The sequence below is a fragment of the Mastomys coucha genome, unplaced genomic scaffold, assembly GCF_008632895.1.
Source record: "Mastomys coucha isolate ucsf_1 unplaced genomic scaffold, UCSF_Mcou_1 pScaffold23, whole genome shotgun sequence".
Taxonomy (NCBI): Eukaryota; Metazoa; Chordata; class Mammalia; order Rodentia; family Muridae; genus Mastomys; species Mastomys coucha.
The window spans coordinates 107638974-107665066 of record NW_022196906.1 but is presented as its reverse complement, the minus strand read 5'-3'; the positions used below and the strand labels follow the sequence as shown (position 1 = coordinate 107665066).

Genomic DNA, 26093 nt, shown 5'->3' with positions numbered 1-26093 from the left:
AAAAAAAAATAGCCATACGTTCAAGTGTCTACAGTTCAAGTGTCTACACATTCTGGAAATGTGACCCAACCAGCAAAAAGATATGATCAAGCATGAGTTGTCAGTCACAACATTTAACAAAGCCTTGGGATTAGAGAGATGGTTCAGTTGGTCGTCTCTGTTAAACAGAGCCGTGCCCTGTTAAACATGTTTGCTGCACAAGCAGGTGAATGTGATTTCAATTCCCAGCATACACATAAAAGCCAAGTATGGTGGTATGTGTCTGTAATCATATGTTTGCAAGGTGGAGGGGGGATCCCTGGGTCCTGATGAACAACCTGTCTAGCCAAATCACCAAATCACTGAACCCTACAAGTCAGTGAGACCCTGTTTCAAAAATGAGACAGAGCAATTGAAGACACCTGACACTAGCATCTGGCCTCAACACACATGAACTTACTTGGGTATCACACCCACACAAACATATATGTGTGCACATGCACACACCCACACACGTATAACAGCTAAGTCTGATAATAAAATGGGGCCTGTGGTGTTTGTCACAGGGTAACAAAGCTAGCTATCGGCTATGTGTTTATTCTAAGTGTAGCTGTTAATGTCCCTAGATGGGCTTATGTTCGAACCAGTGACTGGTGAAGGAAGAAGCTTTGCCCTCCCCTCTCCCTAACAGGAGAGCTTCACCAAATCCACTGAGGGCCTGAAGAGAACAAGGGGTGAGTACAGCAGAGTCTGTTCTCCACCTGAGGCCTTTGACATTGGTCTCTGGCCTTAGACCCAGACTAGAACTTCCACCATTGGATGTTGGCTTCTCAAGCCTTTATATGTGGATTGAAGCCCACACCATCAGATGACAGTTCTCAGGCCTTTCCCCCATATTCACGTCAAAGCCCCCAAACCCCAAGAATATTAGGAGGTGGTTAGGTTCAGTGAAGCCATGACAATGAGGAACTCCTGGTATGGTCCGTGCCCTGTTAAAGGAAAATGCTTAACTGTCCTAACTGTGGTCAGAAGGACCAGAGGATGGAGGACAGAACACACAGAGAAAGCAAATCAGCTGGAATTGCTTTTATTAGAAGAGCCCAGATGAGTTGGAGAGAAGATACAAGTTCAAATCCTCAACACCAACAGAGAAACAGTCAGGTGTAATCCCAGGCAGAAGCACTGCTGGGCTTCCCGGCTGCCAGCATGGGTGCCAGCATGAGTGCCAGCATGAGTGCCAGCATGAGTGCCAGCATGGGTGCCAGCATGAGTGCCAGCATGGCTCAAGAGTGAGTGAAAGATCCTGTCTCGGGAATAAGACAGAGAGCAGGACACCTGACATTCTCCTCTGGCCTCTGCAGCAGCGCACCCAAACAGGAGCATCTGTATCCACTGCACCATGTCACCAGCCCTCAATAGTCTTGAATACTCACTTTTCTTAACATGAAAGTGCTCTTTTGGTTTTGGTTTTGGTTTTTTAAGGGGTTAGGGGTTAAGGATTGGAGGTTGGGGGAGAGCTACATAGCCCAGGTGGATTTCCAACTTGAGATCCTCCTGCCTCAGGCTCCCAGGTCCTGGGATTGGAAGAGTGTGCTATTACACACAGCTAATACCAGAATCTCTTTTTTTGTTTTGTTTTTTTCGAGACAGGGTTTCTCTGTGTAGCCCTGGCTGTTCTGGAACTCACTCTGTAGACCTGGCCTCGAACTCAGAAGTCAGCCTGCCTCTGCCTCCCAAGTCCTGGGATTAAAGGTGTGTGCCACCACCGCCCATTTAATACCAGAATCATAACAGAAAAAGTAGAAGAGATTTAATGCATCATGGGATATGCAGCCTCAGCCAGCATTTTTACTACAAGCATATAGGAGCTTGGACCAGAGCCAGTGTGAGAAGTTATGCAGCAGAGGGGGCTTAAATGAACCCACTTATTAGATCCCTGATTAATTATTAAGGATTTTAGAGACGCTTTCTGTACGCTAGTAGCATGGCTCCTGTCACAGCAAGTTGCTATTTAGAAAATGTTCCATAGCAGAGGAGCCAACTAGGATCTTAGCACAGTTGTGCTCACCCTCCCAGGATCCTGCTATGCACCCCCAGACTGGCCTGGAACTCGTGATCTTCCTGCTCTAGCCTCTGAAGGTGATCACGTGCACACTCTCACTGATTTTTGTGGTTCTCATGTGACTCACTTTCCTGGTGTTTTGATTGCATGTTGCTCTATAAAGGCATCTTGCAAAAATGTGATCTGCACTTCACATCCCAGGTATGATTAGTTCACAGACAGTTCCAGCAAAGATTGGCCTGTTCATATTCCCCCCCTGACCCCGCCCCAGGGAGAAGGAACCCAGAGCTTGGGCCAAGATCTCTGTGTACTCCTTATGGAGCTGTGGGCTCATGGTCCACTGGCTACCTCTGCTGAATTCTTGGTCTTCATTTAGCAGTCTGACTCTACCCTGCCATCAGTCCATCCCATAGTTTTCATACCTTGGTCCCGAGGCTCTGAGTAGGCCGTGGTCTACCTCGGTCAGAGGGCAAGAGCCACAGAAGTGTCTTAGCCTCAAGCTCCAGACCTAGGCATTCCCAGCTGCCTCCACCCCTGAGCTCTGTTCTTGGCTTACCCTCAGAACAGAAAAACAAACCAATGTGAAAAAAAGAAATGAATACATAAAATTCTTTCCAATTTTTTTTTCCTGTAGAGCAGTTTGACCTCCTCAAGCTCCTCCTTCCTAAAGAAGACTTAACCCTTCATCCAGGACTTAAAATTCCTATTTTTAGAACTCTGAATTAAGAACAAATTTTTTAAAAAGCCTTTTTGTTTGCCAGGCATGGTGGTGCATGTCCATAATTACAACTCAGTCTGTAGAGGCAGGAAGTTCCCTGTGAGGGAGCCCACTCTGTAGAACAAGTTCCATAGGCCAGCCAGGGCTAGAGTGAGACCCTGTATTTTATTTTAAGTGTTTTTGTTCTCTTATAATCCCTAAGAGGGAGTGATCAGAAGGCTCAGGAGTCCAGGATCAAGTCCATTCTCAGTCATATGGTGAGTTGGAGGGTGGTCTGGGCAACATGAGACCTTGACCTCAAAAAAGGAAAAGGAAGATGGTGGAGAGAGACATGACTTCTGTCAGTGCAAGAAGACCAAAAGGAGAAAAGAGGGGGAGGGGGAGGGGAAAGGAAAACACTTCAAAACAAGGATCCAAGTAGAAAAGTATTTAAAAAAAAAAACCACCCTATTTTCATTTTAAATCCCATCTCCTCCTTGTGCTAGTAGGTCTCCATTGCCCCTTAGCATTTCCATCCCCTCATGTCCTCTCTTCCTTCTCCATCTGAGTTCTGGGCTGGGTACTGGGGTTGGGCCCAGATGCAATGAATTACCAAAGCAAATGGAATGCTACTGCCTGAAGGTTTAACTCCTCAGTCCCTAAAGCCAGAGACAGGAGGGAAAGAATCCCTTAGATATTCTTCTTGATACACTCGTTAAGTGGTCACATCACAACTGGTCAACCAGAACAACGAAGGGGGCTGCTGGGAAATATGTAATGGGTCTTTGGAATTTGCAGATTCATACATAAGCCCATTTCTCTTCTTCACCAAGCCATAGCAATACCTGGAACAGACCTTGAATCTCCAGGCTTCTGAGATAGGTAGAGTGAGTCGACGCCCAGGACGTGTGTAGACATGTCAGAGGCACACCTATGTAGACACGTCATAGGCACACCTATGCGGGCTGGGACTGCTGGATGGAGACTGGAACCCTTCTCCCAGGAATGACTTTACTCACTAAGATGTTCTTCAGAAGACTGAGCCATCTCTGGTTTTCCTAGTTCTGCTGATGATTCCCATAGGCAAGCAATGCTTTCAGTTTAAAATGTCTGTTTTCACAGGGAGTGGAAATTTTTCTGGAGTAGAACGACAACAACAACAAAAAACCCTGAGAAACTCCCAGAGCTGAAAGATCTTGAAATAGAAATCAGAAGGCTCCAGGCTGAAATAGCACCTTGTAAATGAAGTGAATCGGTTGAATAAATTGTCGAAGGAAGAACTTGGGAAGACATAGGAAAGAGAATGGACAGCGAGCCCTTGAAGCTAGTGGTAGTAGCAGCTAGCATCTAAGCTCTGTTGTTTTCAGACAGTCTGAGGTAGCACAGGCTAGCCTTCGATTTGCTATGCAGCAGAGGATGCCTTTGAACTACTGATCCTCAAGCCTTCTGTGGATGCTGGAATACCAGCTGGGCATGTGCTTCCACATCTGACTAGCAGCTGTGATCTATTCTCCCCACCACCACCACCACACACACACATTGCCAAGAACAATCGACAGACATTGTTAGGATGTGAGTCTGCATCTTTAGGCCAAAAGATATCAGCCAACCTCCCAGAGGCTCTCTCGCTGTGACAGAGTTTAGAAGCTGTCTATGCTGTGGCTCATCAGCAGCCCTTAAATTATGACCCCAACCAGTCCCTGACTCTTCCATGCTCTTTGTCACGGAAACAACCATGTTGAAATAAATCATGTCACGAGAAACTTCCTGCCCAGGCCCCCAAATTTATAAAATCCCAATATTCTCTTTGTTCTTAGGATTAGTTCAAGGATGTGGCCTCTAAATATGCTCCTCTGGGCTCCCACTCACCATACTCCTATGGGAGCCATCTCTCTTTCTCTCTGTCTCTTTTATTCTCACTTTTTAAAAAGTATCTGATTTGTATGGGTGTTTCCCCTGCATATATGTATATGTACTATTCGCAGGAAATATCCAGGAGGCCAGAAGAGGGCACTGGGTCATTGGGTCCCTTGGAACTGGAGTTACAGACAGTTGCCATCCAGGTACAGAATGGAACTGAGGTTCTCTGGAAGAGCAGTCAGTGTCTTTAACTGCTGAGCCATCTCTCTAGCCCCTCTAGAGCTTTTCCTAATTCTTTGTTGAAAATAGACTTTTCTTTTTTTTTTTTTTTTTTTTTTTTTTTTTTTTTTTTAGATTTATTTCTTGTTATATGTAAGTACATTGTAGCTGTCCTCAGGCACACCAGAAGAGGGCGTCAGATCTCATTACGGGTGGTTGTGAGCCACCATGTGGTCGCTGGGATCTGAACTCAGGACCTTCGGAAGAACAGTCGGTGTTCTTACCTGCTGAGCCATCTCGCCAGCCCAGACTTTTCTTATACACAAACAGTAAGCATGAGAGTCTCAAGACTAAGCCCCTGGACTCCCAAGGCCAAACATGAGCAAAGGTTTTCTAATTGAATGACTTTTTCTTCCTTTCTCTTCTCTTCCGCCTCCTCCTCTTCCACAAAGATGGCACCTAACAAGCGTTTTTACATATACATATATGTATATGTGTATATATATACATATATATGTGTGTGTATATATATATAAACACATATACATATATGTGTGTGTGTATACACATATAATGTGATCATGTGTTGGGGACACTTATTTGCCATATTGTTTGTGTGAAGGCCAAAAGGACATCACTGAGACATTGAGAGTTGGTTCTCTTTCCATGGTGGGGGTTCTGGGTTTTGAACTCAGGTTGTCAGTTTTGGCAGCAAGCTCCTTTATCCACTGAGCCATTTCCATAGCCCTAGGTATGCACTTTACCACTGGACTATATACTCCCAGACATATTTGTGCTTTTTTTTTCCCACTTGCAAACAATAAAATACTTGACTAATGTAATCATAATGATCAAATGACACCTTTTAAAATGTGGTTAAAATAAATATGAATGTTAGCTGTCTCCCAAATCTAATGAAAAGAAAACATTGGGGAAAATTAAATGTGTGGGTTATGAGGAGGCAAGTTTTTAAATAATTTCTTACCTTTTAATTTTCTGTACATTGGTGTTCTGCCTGCATGTGTGAAGGGTCGGACCCCCTGGAACAGAAGTTACAGCTGTGAGCTGCCATGTAGGTGCTAGGAATTGAACCTGTGTCCTTTGGAAGAGCAGCCAGTGCTCTTAAACACTGAGCCATCTCTTTAGCCCTGATAGGGAAATCTCTCAGACAATGAAAAAGTAATGAAAAAAATCTGAAAAAAAAAATTCTTTTTAGTATTTGTAGAACTGGCCTCTCATCCAAAGTGGTCTGGACACCCGGTCTGAAGAGCAGGTATACCCCGAGACTGGAAAAAGCAGCTACCGCCCGTACTTCTGAGCTTCACCAGACCTACGAATAAAATGAAATTCCATTTTCATTATCTCAATCAGAGGTGTGAGGTATGGCGTATGTAACCTGCCAGCTGCTTCTCAGAGTTTCCAGGTGTTGGCTCATGCTAGGAACAAGGTGGCCCCGCTCTTTGCCTGTCATCAGCGTCCTTGGCCATCTGGCTTGCCCAAGGACTCGCCCAAGCCAATCCACGGTGCTGCCTGGATAACGCATGTTCCGGGGGTATAGGATCTCCTCCTGCGTACATATTACCATGATCATGCAATGCTTCCCCCAGAACCTTCCTTGCTACTCCCCGCTTACATGTCTAAATAGAGTCTTCAATTGATGGGCTAGGTTAGAATGTTGTTAGGAGGCTGACCCTCCACAGAGGAAGCGGGTCAGTAGGGGTAGGCCTTGAGGCTCGGGAGCTTGGCCCACTTCCTGTTCTGTTTCTGGACTACTAGGCAACTTTTTTTGCTGTCATGTCTTCCCTGGCACGATGGGTAGGGATCTTTCTTCCTCTCTTTTAAAGAAAGATGTGTGTCTACATGTACATATGTGTATCACATATATGTCCAGTACCCATGGAGGCCAGAAGAGGGCATTACATTCCCAGGAACCACCAAGTGAGTACTGGGTACTGGATCCAGCCCGGTCCTCTGGAAAGCAATCTTACCCTCTTAACCACTGAGCCATCTAGACACAAGTTTTAAAAACTTAGGGATTATTCTATACAGGCATACTTAAAGACCCATCTCCCGGGTGATTCTAGATTCTGACAAGTTGATATATTAATTCTAACCATCACTTCTAGCATTTTGGAGGTGGAGGCTGGAGGGTCAGGAGTTCAAAGCTAGCCTGGGTTATATGAGAGCCTGGAGGCAGGGGCACATGTGTTGGCACATGCTTCAAGAAGTAGAGGCAGGAGGATCTCTGTGAGTTCAAGGCCAGCTTGGTCTACAAAGAGTTCCAGAACAACCAGGGCCATACAGGAAACACTGTCTCGAAAAACAAACAACAAACAAAACCAGACAACTAATAGGCTTTCTCCAAGGACACAATAAGCCAATTAAAGCCAAATTTGAGAGTGTAAAGGCAGGTTTATTGGGAGGCAGCTCTCAGGTTCACCAGCCTCACAGTGGGAAGTCAGTGAAGCCATGTACCTGGGCTAAGTTTTTATAGTTGCTTAGGTGAGAAGTGATGATGTAGCTGCTAGGAGCTGGGTTGTGCCCATATATGGTCAAAAACTGAGTCTCTGAGCAGGTGCTCTTGGATTGGTCACGGAAACACAGAGCCAATGGGTGATGGCCTGTTAGCACAGAGTTTTCTCTGTGGGGAGGGGTTGAGTGAAGAAGAGGGGGGAGTAGAGGTGTTCCTGGCTTGTGCTAAACAACAATAACAACAAAACAATAATTCTCAAGGCACTAAGATTCCATTGTACCATTGTTATTATCTATCTATCTATCTATCTATCTATCTTTTTTTTTTTTTTTTTTTTTTTTTTTTTTTTTTTTTTTTTTTTTTTTTTTTTTTTTTTGGTTTTCTTTCTTACTCTTCTTAAAGTCAAAATAAACCCTTCTTCCCATAGGGTTCCTTGCTGGGTGTTTTGCTCAGAACAATGGGGAAGTAGCCAACACAGTGGGACATGAGAGCATCTTAGTTCAACCTTTTAAAAATGTTCCTTTAGCCAGCCAGTGGTGGCGCACGCCTTTAATCCCAGCATTTGGGAGGCAGAGGCAGGCAGATTTCTGAGTTTGAGGCTAGCCTGGTCTACAGAGTGAGTTCCAGGACAGCCAGGGCTACACAGAGAAACCCTGTCTCAAAACAAACCAACAAACACCAATGTTCCTTTAATTTGTGGATTATTCTCTCTTTCTTTTGGCCACTTTCTAAGGATTACTCTATTCTTGGTAAATTATTTTGGGGCATTTTTTTCCCCTGGTGCTGGGGACTGTTTGAACCCAGGATCTTGAGTAAACTATAAAGCATATGCTCAACCAGATGAGTTAGTTGTAGTTGTTCTTTCCATGGGCTGAGGAGATGGCTCAGTGAGTAACAGGGCTTGAAGCACAAGCTTGAGGAACTGAGTTCAAATCCTCAGCATCCAAGTGCAAAGCCAGACCTGAATGCAACCCCTGCAACCTGAGTGCTGGGGTGGACACAAGATTATTTCTGGGGCTTGTTGTCTGCCCACCTCACTCTGGCTTCAGTGAGCCCAGTATCCTCATCTGGCTTCTGCAGGTGTGCTGACATGTCCACATGCATGCACACACACACACTCATGCAACTGTGCATACGCTAAACATACATGCAACACACGTATGTAATTTTTGTAGTGCCCATTCCCCCTTTATTCCGGATATTTTTACTGGATACAGAATTCTGTGTTCACGGTTCTTTAGCATCCTTCTCTTGCTTCCTTTTGGTTTTCATGCTTTGAGATGAGCAATCTGTTGTCAAAGGAACTGGTTTTCTCTGTGGGTGGGACATCACTTCCCATTCATTTCTCTCAAGGGTTCATTTTTCTGCCTCTGGTTTTTCAGAAGTTTGATTGTGGAGCTGTGCACCTCGGAGATGGTGACTGCCTGGCATGCACAAGGCCCCAAGCTCCAGGAAGCACTGGTGGGGCTCAAGTTGGCTGCTAGAATTACATAGGCTACAGTCTAATTTCAGTGAAATCCCACCCACCATGGCTGTCAATCTCTCACTCCACTTCACCACTCATTCCTCTCTTCCATAACAAGGCACAGAGTGTGTTCCAGTTGCTGGTCCTGAGCTGCTGTTCACGGCCTCCTGTTAGTCCCTTGTCTTCATGTTGAAAGGGAGAGTCCTGTTAATCTAACTCCATGCCCACCCATTTATCTCGTCTTCTCCAGTCTGTTCTGACCCCATCTAGTGTGTTTTTTAAATTTTTATTTGACACACACACAAAAAAAACCTCAGTATATTTACACTCAAGAAAAGGACAGGGAGCTTGGGAATGATGGTGCTCACCTTTAATCCCAGCACTAGGGAGGCAGAGGCAAATAAATCTCTAAATTTGAGGCTAGCCTGATCTACAGAGTGATTTCCAGGATAGCCAAGGCTACCCAGAGAAACCCCGCCTTGAAAAATCACAAGATAAAACAAAACCAAAGACAGACAGACATCAGACAGACAGAGGGAAGGAAGGGATGGTGAGGGTTTTTCTGCAAGCTGTTAGTGTGCCTGGGCTGCTCTTCTGAGTTGTCCTGTCCAGAAGGGTCAGAGAGTGGTTTTCTTCAGAGGCAAAGGTGGTGGGCACTCTCAACTCCCTGGCAGGGCCTGGGCTACCTGCTTGCCACTGCCTGGTGCCAACATACTCCTAGCCTTCATGGCAGCCACAGAATGGTGCTTCTGGAGACAAGGACCGGGTCACTCATGTTGTTAGGCAGGCCATCCTGAAAAAATGTTCTGTCTGTTGTAGTGCATCAGAGCTGGACCTGGGAAGAATCTTTCTCCATCTTTTAAAGCAGTGCCTCCCAACCATCCTAATGCCGAGACCCTTTCCTCATGTTATGGTAACATAGAGTTATTTGCTACTTCATAGCTGTAAATTTGCTACTGTTATGAATCGTAATGTAAATATTTTTTGGAGATAGAAGAGTACCAAAGGGGTTTTGAGTCACAGCTTGAGAATCGCTGCTATAAATAGTTGTACTACTATTATTTTAACTTTATTTGTAAAACTAGGTGTGTGTGTGTGTGTGTATGTGTGTGTGATTGTGTGTTTGTGCCTGTGAGTGCATTACTGCTGGAGGCCAGAAGAGGGTGTCAAAATCCCTGGACCTGAATTACAATAATGAGATTCCTGGTGTGAGTTTTGGCAACTGAAAAAGTCGGGTCCTGTGGAAGAGCAGTACAAGTGCCGAACCATCTCTTCAGCCCTAACTCTTAAGAGTGTGTGTGTGTGTGTGTGTATGTGTGTGTGTGTATGTGTATGTATGTGTGTGTATGTATGTGTGTGTATGTGTGTGTGTATATGTGTGTATGTGTGTGTGTATGTGTGTGTGTGTATGTGTGTGTGTGTATGTGTGTGTATGTGTGTGTGTGTATGTGTGTGTGTGTGTGTGTATGTGTGTGTGTGTGTGTATGTGTGTGTGTGTGTGTATGTGTGTGTGTGTGTGTGTGTGTGTATGTGTGTGTGTATGTGTGCTCATCTCCCCAGCCAGAGGCATCAGCTCTCCCTGCAGCTGCAGTTGTAGATAGTTGGGAGCTACTTAATACGGATGCTGGGAACCAAACTTGGCTGTCTGCAAGAGCAGTTCACACTTTTAACCACGGAGTCATTTCTTCAGCCCTCTGTTCATTGTTTTTGAAACATTTGTTTTCATATTCCACGGAACTTAATTTCATGTACTTCAGGCTAGCCTTGAGCTCATTATGCAACTAATAATGACCTTAGGTTTCGGATCTTCCTACTCTATCATTAATATTGAGGTTACAAGTGTGTATCACCATGCCTTAATTCTATTGTACAGGGGCTTCATTATTATAGCTAGGCAAGTGTCTTCCAAAGGCTAACTGAGCTGTGTCCCTGGTCTTAGTTTTTATATTTTCTATATTTTTTTACTTAGCTCTTTTCTTTCTTTTCTTTCCTTTCCTCCCTTCTTTCCTTTCTTCCTTCCTTCTTTCTTTTTTCTCTGAAACTTCACTGTTATTTGAGACATAGCCTATGAACCCCAGACTAGACTTGAACTCTCAAGAATCCTCTTTCCTCAGTCTACTGAGGGCCAAGATTACAGGTGTGTATCACTGTGATGTTTAAGAATGGCCCCCATAAGCTCATATATTTGAATGCTTAGTCATCAGGAAATGGTACTATTTGAAAGGAGTAGAAGGTATAAGAGGTGTGGCCTTGGAGGAAGTACGTCACTGGTGGTGGACTTTGAGGTTTCAAAAAAACGCATGCCCGGTGATTTGGGCCCAGAGTCTCTTTCTGCCTAAGGACCGAGATGTAGTTCTCAGCTATTACTCCAGTGTCTGCCTGCATGCTGTGCTGCTCTCTCCCATGATGGATTAACTCTCTGAAACTATCAGCAAGCCCACACTTACATGCTTTTTCCTATAAGAGTTGCCTTGGTCATGGTGTCTCTTTACAGCAATAAAACAGTGACTAAGACAACCATCATGCCAGGCTTTAACTGAAACTTTCACCTCCTTGCTGCAAGCATATCCACAATCTCTCCCAAGTCACTTTCTGATGTCTGTTTCCAATCCTTTTCAGACATTTCCTGTGGTGGTTTGATAGGAATGGCCCTATAGACTCCTGTGTTTGAATGCTTGGCCATAGAGAGTGGCACTATTAGGAGGTGTGGCCTTGTTGGAGTAGGTGTGGTCTAGTTGTAGGAAGTGTGCCATCATGGGAGTGGGCTTTGAAGTCTCCTATGCATGAGCCATGTCTGGAACTCTCTCTCCCTGCTGCCTGAGGACCAAGATGTAGAACTCTCAGCTCCTTCCCCAGAACCATGTCTGCCTGCATGCTGCCATGCTCTCTGCCACGATGAAAATGGACTGAACCCCTGAAACCATAAGCCAACCCCAATTAAATAATTGCCTTTATAAGAGTTGTCATAGGACTGGAGAGATGGATCAGTGGTTAAGAGCACTGACTGCTCTCCCAGAGGTCCTGAGTTCAATTCCCAGCAACCACATGGTGGCTCACAACCATCTGTAATGGGCATCCAATGCCGTCTTCTGTTCTGTCTGAAGACAGTGACAGTGTACTCACATATATGAAATAATAATAATAAAAAAAATTGGCCAGAGTGAGCAGGGCCAGAAAAAAACAACAACAGAATTTCACAGTTATTTTTGTTATGGTGGGAAAGCTACATGTTATGAATTTCGGTCAGACAATTAACAAATCATGAAACATTTTATGGTCAATCAATTCCTGGGACAATGGAAACAATTTACAATGTACAATTCACAAGGTTATTGATGAAGAAGAAATTAAACAAACAAACAAACAAGGTGACCTTTAGTTAAGGGCATGATCAATGTCTAACAGTGTTTAATGAAAATGGAGTCAACTGTCCCTTAACATACATTACCTGAACATATGTGCACAAACTCACAGACTACACACACATATACACATAATCTTAAAAACTTTTAAAAAAGAAGACACACAAACAGTCAACATGCACATTGACAAAGATGTTCAACCATCAGGGAAATATACAAACCTAGTAGGAGACACTGTTGACAGGAATCAGGAGGGTCGGAATGAAAAGGTCAGGTGGTGGAGGAAGAGACTCAAGGTCACTCTTGGCTGTCTAGTGAGTTTAAGGCCAGCCTGTGATATACTTGACCCTGTCCCAAGTCAAAATGAAAAAGTAAAAAACCAAACAAACTCGCTGATTGAACAGTTGGTGTATGAGGTACACGCATATAACATGTTTACATGTGCATATGGCATGCATGTGCAGGCCAGAGGTTGATTTAGGTCTCTTCCTCTTTCCTTCCAACTTATTAATTTGCATGTGTTTATTTTGTGTGCACAGATGAAAGTCAGAGGACAAGTTGGGGCTGTCTGGTCTTTCTTCCATCATTTGGTCTTTGGGTATTGAGCTCAGGTTACTTCTGACTGTCAATATGGCAGTGTGTAGAACCACCTAGGTGTGAAGTGTCTAGATCAGGTTGGCCTAGATTGGAAAGACCAGTGTGCTGTAAGTGACAACGTGCTCTGGGCAGGAGATCCTGAATTGTGTGAGGGGGAGCAATCCAGATGAGTGGTGGCATGCGTGCATACATTGTTGCTTTTGACTGCTGTTGTAACCATTAGTGGCTTTGCATTCTGCTACCTTGGCTTTTCCACAAACATACATTGTAACTCGAACTGTGAGGGAAAATAAACCCTTTCTCTCCTAGGTTGCTTTTGTCAGGGTATTCTATCAAAACAACAGAAAAGAAACAAAGGTGCCTGGGTAACCAGGAACCCATGGATGATGGGTGTCTTGCCATCCAGGGTATAGGTGTTGTTGAAGCTTGGCCAACCCAAAAGCTGCATTTCCATGCAGGGTTAGGACACTGTGGCATGAGCGATTTGGGTCAGGGATGGCTTAAGTTGCCCTTCACAAACTGAGACAAGCACACGTCATCCTCTTGGCCCAGCAAAATGTATACCCAGCCTTCTCACCCTGTATCACTCCTTACCAAGGTCACTTACCCTCCTCCTCCTCCGGGAGATTCTGTTCTGCTTGCCTCAGTGTTTAGAAACAATGCTGGCCTTTCTGTTTGTGGAGGAAGAGGAGGATGTGGATGCCAGGAAGCAGTCAGCTGTTCCTTTAGAGCCACAGCTCCAAAGACTGCAGAAGTCTAAGACAATCTTAGTCATGCTAATCTCTCTCTTCATGTTCCTGGGCCTCTGCTCCCCCTTGTGGTTCAGGGGATAGAGGACAGACAAGAAGAAGAAATTTTGTCTCAAATTTTGCTGTTATTATGGTGCACACCTTTAATCCCAGCACTTGGGAGACAGAGACAGGCGGATTTCCGAATTCGAGGCCAGCCTGGTCTACAGAGTGAGTTCCAGGACAGCCAGGGCTATACAGAGAGACCAGGTCTCGAAAAACCAAAAAAACAAAACAAAACAAAACAAAACCCAAAAACCAACCAAACAAAAAACCAACAAAAAACAAAACCAAAACCCACGTTTTTATGCTGTTATTGAAGTTTAGTTTTCATTTGTTATCTTAAAATCCCCCCTTTCTCGCTCTCTCTCTCCTGTGTGTGTGTGTGTGTGTGTGTGTGTGTGTGTTTCTTGCACTTTTTTGAGATATGACCTCAGGCAGCCAAGGCTATCCTTGAACATCTGATCCTTCTGCTTTCACCCGGCAATCCCAGGCTTTGGAAGGTGGATTACATCCCAGCCAGTTCACTCAGTGCTGAGACCAAACCCACGGCTTCATGGAAGCCAGAGCAGTCTCTACTGACTGGTCCACATTGCCAGCCCCACGCCTGTCAGGTCCCTTCCCCTTCATCTGCCGTGTTCTCCATCCTTCGTCCAACTCATCTCTCTTCTGTACACTTGTTGCTTTCTGTTGCCTCCCCACCCCCCATGTATTTGGCTTCTTTGGTGATGCACATCTTTGTGAAATTTAATACATTCCATTTTTGCTGGTCAGTGATGGCACAAACACACTTTTAGTCACAGCCCTAGGGAGGCAGAGGTAGTTGGCTCTCTCTGAGTTCGAGGCCAGCCTGGTCTACAGAGTGAGTTCCAGGACAGCCAGGGATACACAGAGAAACCCTGTCTTGAAAAAACCAAACAACAACAACAACAAATTATGTGCTAGCAAGAAGGTTCAGCTGGTAAACGTGCTTACTGTGGAAGACTGCTGGCCTCAATTTGAGCCTCAGAGCAGGCACACAAAATTTAGATGTAAGTCATGTGTGTTGGCGCATGCCTTGGAAGGTATAGGCAGGTAGATTTCTGTGAGTTTAAGGCTAATCTGTGTAACTTAATTTTTTTTCAAAGTCTACTTTTAATGATGGTTCTTAAACACTTTAGCCTCCCTTCTAGCTCACCACCCACCCGAGGTAGTGGAAAAGAAAGGATACAGGGGAAGTGGACTTGTTTAGAAAGGTTCTTTGAAGCAACTCCCATTTGTGTTTTCAGAAAATCAGCAGTTCAGCAGTGGCAGCTCCACAGATACACCAGCAGTCCAGTTCATTAGTGTGGGGATAGCAGCAGGTGGCATGACCTAGGCCAAGCAGGCGGGATTCAGACCAGCAGGGATGTTAGGACCAGTTCTCAGCTGTGTCTGTCTCTACTGAGTGAAGGGCATCGAAGATGCTAGATCAACAAATTAGCTACGCAAGCAAGCCAAGTGCAGCCTCCATCACGGTCCAATGAGTCCTTTTTATATTCCCTTCGAACATCACGGGCCCTCCACAGGTCTTGCCTCAGCACGTGTCCTGCCTCAGCTGACATCACTCTGTCCAGCAGCCCGAGTCCAAAGAAGTGGAAAGAAACCAAGGCACAGAACTAGAAATGTTTTTGGTACATTTCTCTCTATGGAGTCTGGATAAATGCAGCTCAACTATACAGGGTAAGGTGGACTAATATATGTGTGTCATTAGCAAAGAATCCTTCATCATGTGTCCTTTCACGTGCTTGCTTTAGCAGAACATCCTTTCTCCTGGGTCTGCTTCAGCCAAATGTTCCTTCACAAGTCTGCCTGAGCCTTTCACCTGTGTCCACTTCAGGAAAACACTCCTCCACCTGTTTTCCCTATCCCAGCAAAACACCATCCAACACAACTGACTTGCCAAAGAACCCTTAAGCTTCTGATTCAAATCTGGTCTAACAAGATGGAGTTCAAGGACAGCCAGGACTACATAGAAGGGATCTTGTCTCAAAATAAATAAATAAATAAAAAACCCCGAATAACAAAGCAAAACAACAACAAATAAAGCTGGATGCAGTGGAGTGCACCTACACTCCTACAATCCCTGTGGTGAGATGGGAGCTGAAGACAAGAGAATTAACAGTTTGGGGGCCAGCTGCTCTGGGGTACTCAGCCAGCAGAGTTGCTACAGGAGAATTCCTGCCTCTAAAGCAAAGTAGAAGAGAGATCCAACTCCTGAAAAGTTGTCTTCTGACCTCCACACACTCACAGCCTGTGGCTTGCGCATTCCCTCACACACACACACACACACACATTAAGAAAAAAAAAAAAACAACCCTAACTTGAACCTTTACTTCTTGATACTTTTTGACCTATTTTATGTGACCCTTTATAGTTCCCCAGATTTGTAAGTAATTTGCATGCTGAATGCTGATTCCTATGCGAAACCAACTTGTAGAACTCAATCTCTTATATATCATTGCTACAGTTATTCTAATGTGTGTGGGTTAGCACAGTCCGTGGAGGAAGTGGACCATCAGACAGAAGAACCGATAAGGCTGACAGGATCAAATCCCAGGGCAATCTCAGAATTGAGAACAGCAGGCATGGAGCCAGCGCCCTGCCAAGCTACCTGATCTGGAACACGTAACCATGACATCTCACTGAGAGGGCCATGACAATGGTCGCCTACCATTAGAAACCTGGAGGTCTCCATGCTAATGAGGTATCTAGATAGAACCCGAGTGTTCAGCCAATAAGCTCAGCTTTCTGGGCATCTCTTCCCGCAGAAGCTAGCTCATCCCTAGGTCACCCCAAGTAAATCGTATTCAGTCACATCTGCCACCAAATAAAACAGTCTGGACAAGCAAGGACAAGCTCTTCAACAAGAATCCCGGACAGGGGTGGTGGTGAGGCCTTCGTGGTAAAGAGCCATGCTGAAATCTCCTGAAGAAAGCCTTTTCTCTCACAGCCAGTCCCTCCATATTACTGGCATTCAGTAGGAACCAAAGCAGATTCCATCCCCATCCTGGGCTCAGCCTTCCCCTTCCTGCCTGGTGAGTAGTCGCCCTGAGAGGAAACACAGACCCTCAGACCCCGTTCCCAACTCCCAGCGATACACCAGCAGCGCCTGCCTGGGTACACAGGAGAGTAGGGACCACAGTGATGGTCTCAGACTCCGCTGATTCTCACTGTGGGACTGAGATGCCTGTCATGGGGCACCCCATTGGTGAGGCACACAAGCAGCCTGACATCTGGTGCCCTACATGAGACATTACGGCTGAGGTGTGCCACAGCCGGAACTCCTCTGGACCAGTGAGTTATCCACCCCCTTGTTCTCACCAAACACTCAGATCCACAGGCACCCAAACCAGGTGCATTCCTTGGTTACTCCCCATTCCTATTTTTCCTGTCTGGGTGTTAGTAAACTCAATTCTAAACTCAAAAAATGTATCAGTTTTGATTTTCTTCCTTGTGTCAGGTTTGATGATTTTTTTTTTTTTTTTGCCTGATTTCTGAACGTGTTTCACACTTTGCCTCACTACATCCTTCTGATACACATCCGGCAGGGTGCCGTGGTGGGGTGGCCATGGTATTTACTGTTAATTAGAAAATAGTTTAACTAGTATAAAGACATTTTTATAGTGCACTGAGATGGATCAGTGCCTAAAAGGCTTACCACCAAGCCTGAAGACCTTAGCTGGACCAGGAAAGGATTCCTGCAGGTTGTCCTTTGACATACACACACAGACACACACATTTCCCTCTGAATTAAAAAGTAAATGTAAATGAATAAATAAATAAACTTTAATAAAATAAGTTTTACTGTTAATGAACAAATTTAACATATAAAGCAAAAAAGTTAGAGGAAGATAAAAATAAGAAGACAAAAAAATGTATGTTTCTATTTCCAAAGATTATAATCAGCACCACCTCAAGGTACAATCTTTTTTTATAGTTCATAAATACACATACTTAATGTTTTAAAACCAAAAGAGTGTTACACACATACCATTTTGTGAGTTGCCATTTCCTTAATGACCTTCAAGGTTTGTATGGCAACACAGTTTCATCTTATCAAATATTCCATGTCTTCATTCCTCCTTCAGCTGTCCTGAAAAGGGTTTTATAGCTTGTCTGTTCGGAATAGGATCTGGGTCAGGCTGTAATGTCCCTGAGTTTTGTTTTTCTAATTTTTTATACAACCATTGTTTTTTCCAGGATGCTACATTGTTGAAGTGTATACACCAGTTATCCTCCAGAATGTCACAGAATTTCTTATTTTGCCTGTTGTATTTCTTATAAATTGTGTGTTTTGGCACTGGAGAGGTGGTTCCACTGTTAAGATCACTAGCTGCTCTTCCAGAGGACACAGGTTCAATTCCCAGCACTCACATGTAGCTCGTTATTTCTGAAACTCCAGTTCCAGGGGATCTGATGTACTCTTCTGCTTCAGGGGGCACCAGGAACAAACACGGTACACAGATATACATGCAGGCATACATATAAAAATAAAAAAAAATGAAAAAATAATGTGTGATTGATGGGAAGGCTTGATAGATTCACGTTTGCCTGGAATGTTCCGTAGATGATATTGTTCATCCACATCTGCTCCATCAAGAGTGCTGAGATGGGTCAGCAGGTAAAGGGGCTTGCTGCCAATCATGATCACCTGAGTTCCATCCCTGAGACCCACATGGTAGAAGGAACTGACTAGAGAAGTTGTCCTCTGACCTCTGCATACCCCCAGATATATAAAACATAAAAAAAAAAAAGCCATTAAAAACATCAGACTTGTCTTCTGGGAGGCCTTCATAAAACATTTTATGTATGTGCATGTGAGAGCTGGTCCCAGAGGAGGCCACAAGAGGGTGACGGGTCACCTTGAGTTACAGGTGTTGAGCAAGTGCCTGAAGAGAATCTTGGGAACCCAGGTCGGGCTCTCTCTCACTCAGGCAGAGCAGCTAACAATCTTTAACTGCTAATCTATTTCTCCAGTTACCCAGGGAGGCCTTTTTAAAATATAAAAATAAATTGCTTAAGTACCACTGATCATACTAAACAGACTCTATACATTGACTACAAGTTTCATAATGCTTTGTGGTGTCACTCTTCAACTGCCTTTCATTCTATTCTCTGCTTCCCTTTTAAGTACTGGATATGGGATACACGTGCTTTTTGGTCTGGGGGCTCTTTCCACTTAAGTCCTCTCCACCTCTCCACCTCCTTTAATACTCCTGCGAGTATTCTTTTAAATTCATCTTCTGGGAGGATGTTTCTTAAATTACCTTGTTTATGCTATGTTCTTCTAAGAGATCTCTTTTTACTTACCTTATACTGTCTGTGTCCTTACCTGGCTGACTGCGCGAAGGCAGGGGCTTTGCCTACTTTGGACTGAGGAGCTGCACACACAGTGGACCTTCAACGGTACATCACAATACCTGCCAGGGACCCAGAGTCTGGCCTCATTGGAGAAAGCATAACAAAGGAGCATTTCACCACTGGGCAGAATATTTTTTTATATAATAAAAAAGTAAAAATACAATTAATTAAAAATATTTAAAAAGAAAAATAAAGCAGAATTTAAAAAGAATTTAAAATCTCTTGGAGCCGGGCGATAGTGGCACATGCCTTTAATTCTAGCATTGGGGAGGCAGAGGCAGGAGGATCTCTGAGAGTTCGAGGCCGGCCTGGACTACAAGTGAGTTCCAGACCAGCTACGGCTACACAGAGAAACCCTGTATGGAACAAAACAACCAAACCAAACCAAAATAACCAAAAGGATCTTTTTGAAAGTTTAATCAAAGGAGTAGGCTGCCGCCTGACCGCACCGCGCAGGCGCCGCACAGGCGAGACCAGGTGAGCGCCGCTTTGGTGGCACCGTCACGTGACCGAGCGGCGCGCCCCTCCGACTGCGCCTGCGCGGGGACTCCCGGAAGTGGCCAGCTCGAAGCGCTGGCGGCCCAGTCCGTCGGCCCGTCGGTCCGCTCGTCCGCTGCCGGTGCCGAGCGCGCCTAGGCCGTCGTCGCTGTCCCTCCGTCTGTCCGGCCCGACGCGGCGGCCGGGCGCTCACCATGGCGTCGTTCATCTGGGTGCAGCTGAAGAAGACCTCGGAGGTGGACCTGGCTAAGCCGCTGGTGAAGTTCATCCAGCAGACGTATCCGAGCGGCGGCGAGGAGCAGGCCCAGTACTGCCGCGCGGCCGAGGAGCTCAGCAAGCTGCGGCGCTCGGCGCTCGGCCGCCCGCTGGACAAGCACGAGGGTGCGCTGGAGACGCTGCTGAGGTGGGCCCGGGCCGCAGGGCTCCCTCCCAGGCCCCCTTCCTAGCCTCTCTCGCCTCTCAGCGTCCCTCCTTCCCAGCTTCGCTTCCTCCCTCCCTTTCCCTCTCCCCCGTGCCCGGCCCTCTCCACTCTGACTCAGGCCAGCAGCGTAGGTGTGGTCAGCATTCTTTCCTGGTGAGAGGACTCGTAACCCTGCCCTCCCTTCCCAATGGCTTCTGTCACTGAGGCTCCTTACCTGGGAGGATGTCTGCCATGTAATGATCTCTCTCTCTCTCTGGTTTACAGCCGTTTGACCGGTTTTCACTTTTGGGGCGTTACAACTGAAGTCTCCTTTTTACAATCCCTGCTTGTGACTTTATTGGGCCACATCTAGATTTCCTAATAATAGTTACGTAAGGCAAGGGAGAGGATTTGGACACTGAACCAAATGTCGGTGACCTATTACATTGCTCATATGAAATAAGTCGTCTTATGTTCAAAATAATCACTTGACAGATTGACAGTTGTGAAAGTTAGGAGCTACAGTCATTTGAAAGAAAACTTGGATGACATAGTAGACCACTGAGACTGGTTACTTAAAATCTTTCGACATAGGGGTATGCACATGTGGAATACATTGGTCCTTTTTGCAATTGGTGACAACACAGGTACTTTAATAATGACAACATTTCCATGGCACCTTATCCAATTTCCGGTAATCTGCTCTTGTTTCATGCAAGGGATTCTGATGCATTAGGGTGAAAGGTGCTGAAATTTTGGGACCAGAGATATCCAGAGACATCCTTTAGTTTTGTCATTATCTTGCTCTCATGATGTCTCCTTCAGAGATGAGGTTTATGTGTTTCGAGGCGGTCGCTAGTCAGCCCTTAGTAAACTTTATCTGTTGACAGACTGTGGAGCCAGATTTCAAACATTTCTCCCATGACTTGCTTTAAAGTGCCCGAGTTTTGTAAAAGAGTAAGGAACACCTGAAAGTGCTCGGGTATAGTCACATAGCCCTTGTCTGTGGGTAGTATATAGGCGGCCTGTGTGTCCAGTAGCTGTCCCAAGCGCTTGATGCACATTATATCATCTGTTCCTGTAAGGTTCTCAACCTGTGTGTCACAGCCCCTTTGGGGTGGCATATCAGACATCCTGCAGATCAGATGTTTACATTCCCATTCGTGACAGTAGCAGAATTACAGTTAGGAAGTAACAACAGATTTGATGGTCGGGTGTCACCACTCCATGAGGAGCTGTATGAAAGCATGAAGCATTAGAAAGTTTGAGAACCATTGCTTTAAGGGGAGTGTTGCCCTCACCTTCAGAGTCTTTAGACAGTGCCTACGACATTGAGTGCATCCTTGGGTTGTGTGCTTGGCAGTGTTTGAGTTCTGCCCACTGTGATATCTTTAAGTCTGATTAATTAAAAAAATCAATTACAAATGTACTTATTTCCAAGAATGTTCTCTCCTACTCTCTCTGTGTGTGTGCATGCCTTGGCTTGCATGCCTTGACATGCGTACGGAGGCCAGAAGACAATCCATAGTAGTTAGCTTTGTGGTCAGGCTTGGTGGCAAGCATCTTCCTGGTCTTAGCTTTCTGGCCAGCCCTGAAGAGATGTTTATTTCTAAACTAAAATCCTTTGGGATTCTTGTTCTTTACCGCATCATTTCCTATGTTGGATGTGTTTTGGGGGACATCTATCAGTCATGTTGAGAAAGCATATTGTGTTAAACTTGCTTAGGCCTCTGTATTGTTAGGTAAATATCTTAGGCTAGAGTCTTGATAACCAGATCTCTCTGAATCATAAAGAGAGGGGTGTGGTATACTCTTGCGGTTTTGGTAGATTGCCAAAGAAGAACTTTGGTGTCTGAAACGGAAGCAGAACTAGAGGGTAGCTCGTTACTGGTGTCTCTCGCTCTGTGGAGGTACATAGCTCTTGTGTTTGTCTTTCCAGGAGCAGCATTTTGCCTGTGGTGTAGTTAGCTTTGTAGGCTCTCATGTAAAGCCATAGCTAATCTTGTTGGAATTTGCTTCATGCTGGTCAGACATTTTTGATTTCCACTGGCTGCTTTTCCCTGTCACCTCCCATAACATGTTCTAAGTCAGCCATCTCATACTTTGTGATCATGTATATGTATATACGGCCTTTTCTGCCCATGCAACTCTGGTTTTGTTCATTGACCTCAGGTTGTGGAGGAAGAGGCTTGGCACAAAGGTTTCAGTAAATTCTATGTAGTCATTCTTCAATACCTTTGAAGCAAGTAGTTTCGTGTCCTATTTTCTTCTTTGCTTACTTTCTAGCAGGGTCAGGATTAGGACTAATGAGTTGCCTGTTTTTGTATGGCCTGTAGATGACACTTGAGTGGATTAGCTCTGTGTGTCTTGGTGGCCTCCTGGTGTTCTGTGCTTACTCTGCTCTTTGCTTCAGTGCTTTTCCTGTTGGCTGGTGTGCACACCACAGCTATCTAGGCTTACTTGGCTCAGCCATGCTTGGCTCCCCGGTGGACCCTGAGTCTGGAAGTTTACAGTGTATTATTTTGTTCTCCCATAGGAGAGGAGAGTGCACTGGAATTTGTTTGTTTATTGCTGTGACAAAAATACTGAGAAAAAAGGAGAAAAGTTTGTTATTGTTCATGATTTCAAAGGTTTTCAATCTGAGGTTGTGGTTCAGTTGCTTTGTGCCAGGAGTGAGGCAGCCTAAGTGTGTGATGGCAGAGGCTGCTCACCTCTGGCAGCTGGGAAGTTTGGGGGTTTGGAGGCAGGCAGAGTGGATGCCCTCTTCCAGCAGTCTTCTCTATCCAGCTAAATGATTCTTCCTAGTAGCTCATAGAACTCACCAGTGGATAACTCATGGATAAGCATTTCCTAATTCAGGTGCTTCTCTAGAGTACCACTGGCAGGAGCCTAAATCTTTAACAAGTCAGTTTTTGGGGGTGAGACTGAATAGCCAAACTACAGGGGGTGCTGGGCTGTGTTGGCCACTTTTTCCTCTGTCTCCTTTTCTGCAAAGTGGTACTTTTCAGGAAATGTGCCTAGTTGTCGGGAGTTGAACAGCTGTTGTGTCTTTTGGCTTGGGGCAGGGCAGGGGCGGGGTAGGGGCAGGGGCAGAGGTTTCTTTCTTGTTATGTAAGTACTTACACAGTTTATGCTTTTCCTTTTCGTCAGCAGTCTAGAATATCCCTTTTCCGAAAAAGTTTGCCAGTTCTTGGTCTGTGTCCAGCTTGGCCTTACTGCGGCAGGTACATCTAAAGGCTCTGTTGCTCCAGGCCTTGCTGTAGCCTTTAGGATCTAGTGAAGGGAGTGAAGGCCCTGAGCCAGAGAGAATGCAATTTATTGACTTGAATGTATAATAAATATCCTGATGTTGAGCTCTAGAGTTGATTGGTGGCCAGGTGATGCATAGCATCATTAAAAAATATGAAAGTAATTTTAAGTATAATGGGTGTTAGTTTTTCATTGCTATGATAAAGCACCACGCCAGAAGTAACTTGGAAGGATTTATTAGAACCTATAGTTCTAGATAGTGGTTCTCAACCTTTGGCAAACCTGTATCTCCAGAAGTATTTACATTATGATTTATGACATTAGCAAAATTACAGTTATGAAGTAATAACAAAAATAATGTTATGGTCGGGGTCACCACAACATGAGGAACTGTATTAAAGGGGCTCAGCGCTAGGAAGGCTGAGAGCCTCTGCTCTGCAGGGCTGAGTTTTCACCATTGTGCGGAAGCATCAGCGCTGGAGCAGCAAACTGAGGGCTCACATCTTGAATCACAAGCAGGGAGAGAGCACATAAGAAATGATGAGAGAAGCCGGGCGGCGGTGGCACACACCTTTAATCCCAGCACTGGGGAGGCAGAGGCAGGGGGGTTTCTGAGTTCGAGGCCAGCCTGGTCTACAGAGTGAGTTCCAGGACAGCCAGGGCTACACAGAGAAACCCTGTCTCGAAAAAACAAAGCAAAACAAAACAACAACAACAAAAAGAAATGGTGAGAGGCTTTGAGATCTCAAAGCCCACCCCAGTGAAATACACCTCTGAAACCTCCCAGTCAGCACCATCAATTGAGGACCAAATGTTCAAATGCCTGAGAACATAGAGAATATCTCATTCATTACCACAACAGTAATCCATCAAAAGGTTTTAATACTAAAATTTTTTTCCTAGGGATAAGGGCACTTTCTTATATATTCCAGCCATGTCTTTCATAGTAAGGAAGCTTGCTGACTTCATTCAATCTGTTGAACTCAAGTTTTGCTGATACTCCATTGGTAAGGTTTACAGCTACAGGGTCTGGATTCCACCAGTTGCTTCAGTTACTAATGCCTCTTTAATGTCCTTCAGTCTGAGTGGTTCTCTTATCATTTGAGCCTTGGCTTTCTTTCCCTTTAATGGTCACTAGGAATCAAATGCAGGGACTCAGCCACTCTAGGCTAGTGAACTTCATTCCACCTACGACTTTGGCATTTTTGAAGAGCTCAGGCTAGTTGCTTTGCAGAATGTCCAGTAATAAAGTGTTTTGTTTTGTTTCGTTTCGTTTCCTTTCCTTCCCTTTTTTTATTTTTTTATTTTTTAATTTTTTAAAAGACAAGGTCTCTCTATGTAGCTTTGGCTGTTCTAGAACTTCCTGTATAGACCAGGTTGGCTTGAACTCAAAGAAATCCTGAATGTTTTGACTAAAGGTGTGTGCCACCATATCCGCCCCTCTGACCCCACCTTGGTAAGGTTTTGTATCAGATTTCCTTGTGGCTTTGGTGTTTGTGCCCAGGTGAACCCGTGCTGCTTTTAGGGTTTATTAGGAGTGTGGCGCCATGTGATAACTTGGGAGTTTTATGACTTGGTTAAGATACTGTTTATCAGGTTCTTTGACTTTATAGTTAATGAATATGTTATACTCCTTAATAAACATTTGTAGGATACCACATCATACTTAATATTATTGCTTTGTTCTGTTGAAGCTGGCCTCATGCTCTTGTTCCTCCTGCCTCTACCTCCCCAGTACTGAGATTACAGCTGCAGAGGATTGTCTCTAGCTCATATAGTGCCAGAGATTGTATCCTGGGCTTTGTACACACAAAGCTTTGATTATTTTTCGTATCCATTGATGAATATTACCACAACCAGATATATATGTGGGAGAAGATTTACTAATTGTCATCACACAATATGTGGAGCTAATTCTAGTTACCTGCTTATTTACTTCACAATATTATTCTTTTCTTCAGTGGATTGTGATTTGTCAATGCGACAGTATTTGTGTTCATCAGGATGTGGCTGCATGTGTGTATGGTCTGTGTGCATGTGTGAACATTCATGTGGAGGCCAGAGGTCAACTTTGGATGCCATTCTTCTGGTGTATCCACTTGTTCATTTTCCTTTAAAATTTGTTTGTCTGTCTATTTAATGCATATGGATGTTTTGTCTGAGTATACATCTGTACATCACATTCATGCCTTGTGCCTATGGAGACCAGAAGAGGGCATTGGATGCCCTGAAACTGGAGGAGAATATGTTTGTGAGCCACCATGAGTCAAACCCAAGTCCATTAGAAGATTGTCAGTACTCTTAACCATTGAGCCATCTCTCCTGACCTCCACTCTGTGTTTTGAGACAGGGTCTCTCATTGACCTAAAGCTTGTAGAGTAGGCTAGGCTGGAGAGAGCTTCAGGGTACCTGTTCAGAGGTTACAAGTTGGGGAGCAAACTTTCCTCCTTTTTGCATGGCAAACACGTTACTGACTGAGCATCTCGTCAGCTTCTTGTTGGGTGGTTCTCTGTGTGACCCTGCGGAGCTCCGCAAGACTAGTTCCTTGTGGGCTGTTGTGCTTTGCTCTTTGTTTTTCACATCTTCATCACTTTCTGGCTTGATTCTTTTGTTTTCCCAGTTTCATCCATTTCTTCCTCGTTAGTGCAGGAGATTATCTGGACACTAAGTGTCTTTCTTGTTCTGGTGAGGTGTCATTGCTTCAAGGCCCTCTCAGTGATGTAATGTATAATACACATTTGTAGTTGTTCTTCTTTATCTCTACAATGTTAAAAAAATGACTTCACATTGATACTTCCAGTCCAGTCTAGAATTACAGTTTGTTCCAGCCCTGCCCCTGCCAGTATTTGGGATTCTTTTCTCTGACAGTGAGATAACTGGCTCCTATTAGCTTTTGTGTGTGTTTAAGTAATGGCTCAGTTCGCTCAGTTTGCAGCCAAACTTAGTTCCCTGCATATTATTCTCTGCCTCTCTTGCTTGTCTTCTTAAAACCTTCCCCAGAAGTAATAATTGGAAAGCTAGTTTTTTTTTTTCTTGAGTTCTTTTTTTTTTTTTTGATATTT

At 44.7% G+C, this 26093-nt stretch overlaps 1 protein-coding gene across 2 annotated transcripts in view; it reads left to right on the top strand.

Annotated features, from left to right (window-relative positions):
- Positions 1–19429: 19429 nt before the first annotated feature.
- Pdcd6ip (programmed cell death 6 interacting protein) overlaps positions 19430–26093 on the top strand; it is a 52257-nt gene continuing 45593 nt past the window's right edge. For both annotated transcript variants that reach the window (XM_031343093.1, XM_031343092.1), the window contains exon 1: positions 19430–19785. In XM_031343093.1, the coding sequence (XP_031198953.1) occupies positions 19577–19785 (209 nt within the window). In that variant the 5' untranslated portion in view covers positions 19430–19576. The remainder of the gene's footprint in view (positions 19786–26093) is intronic.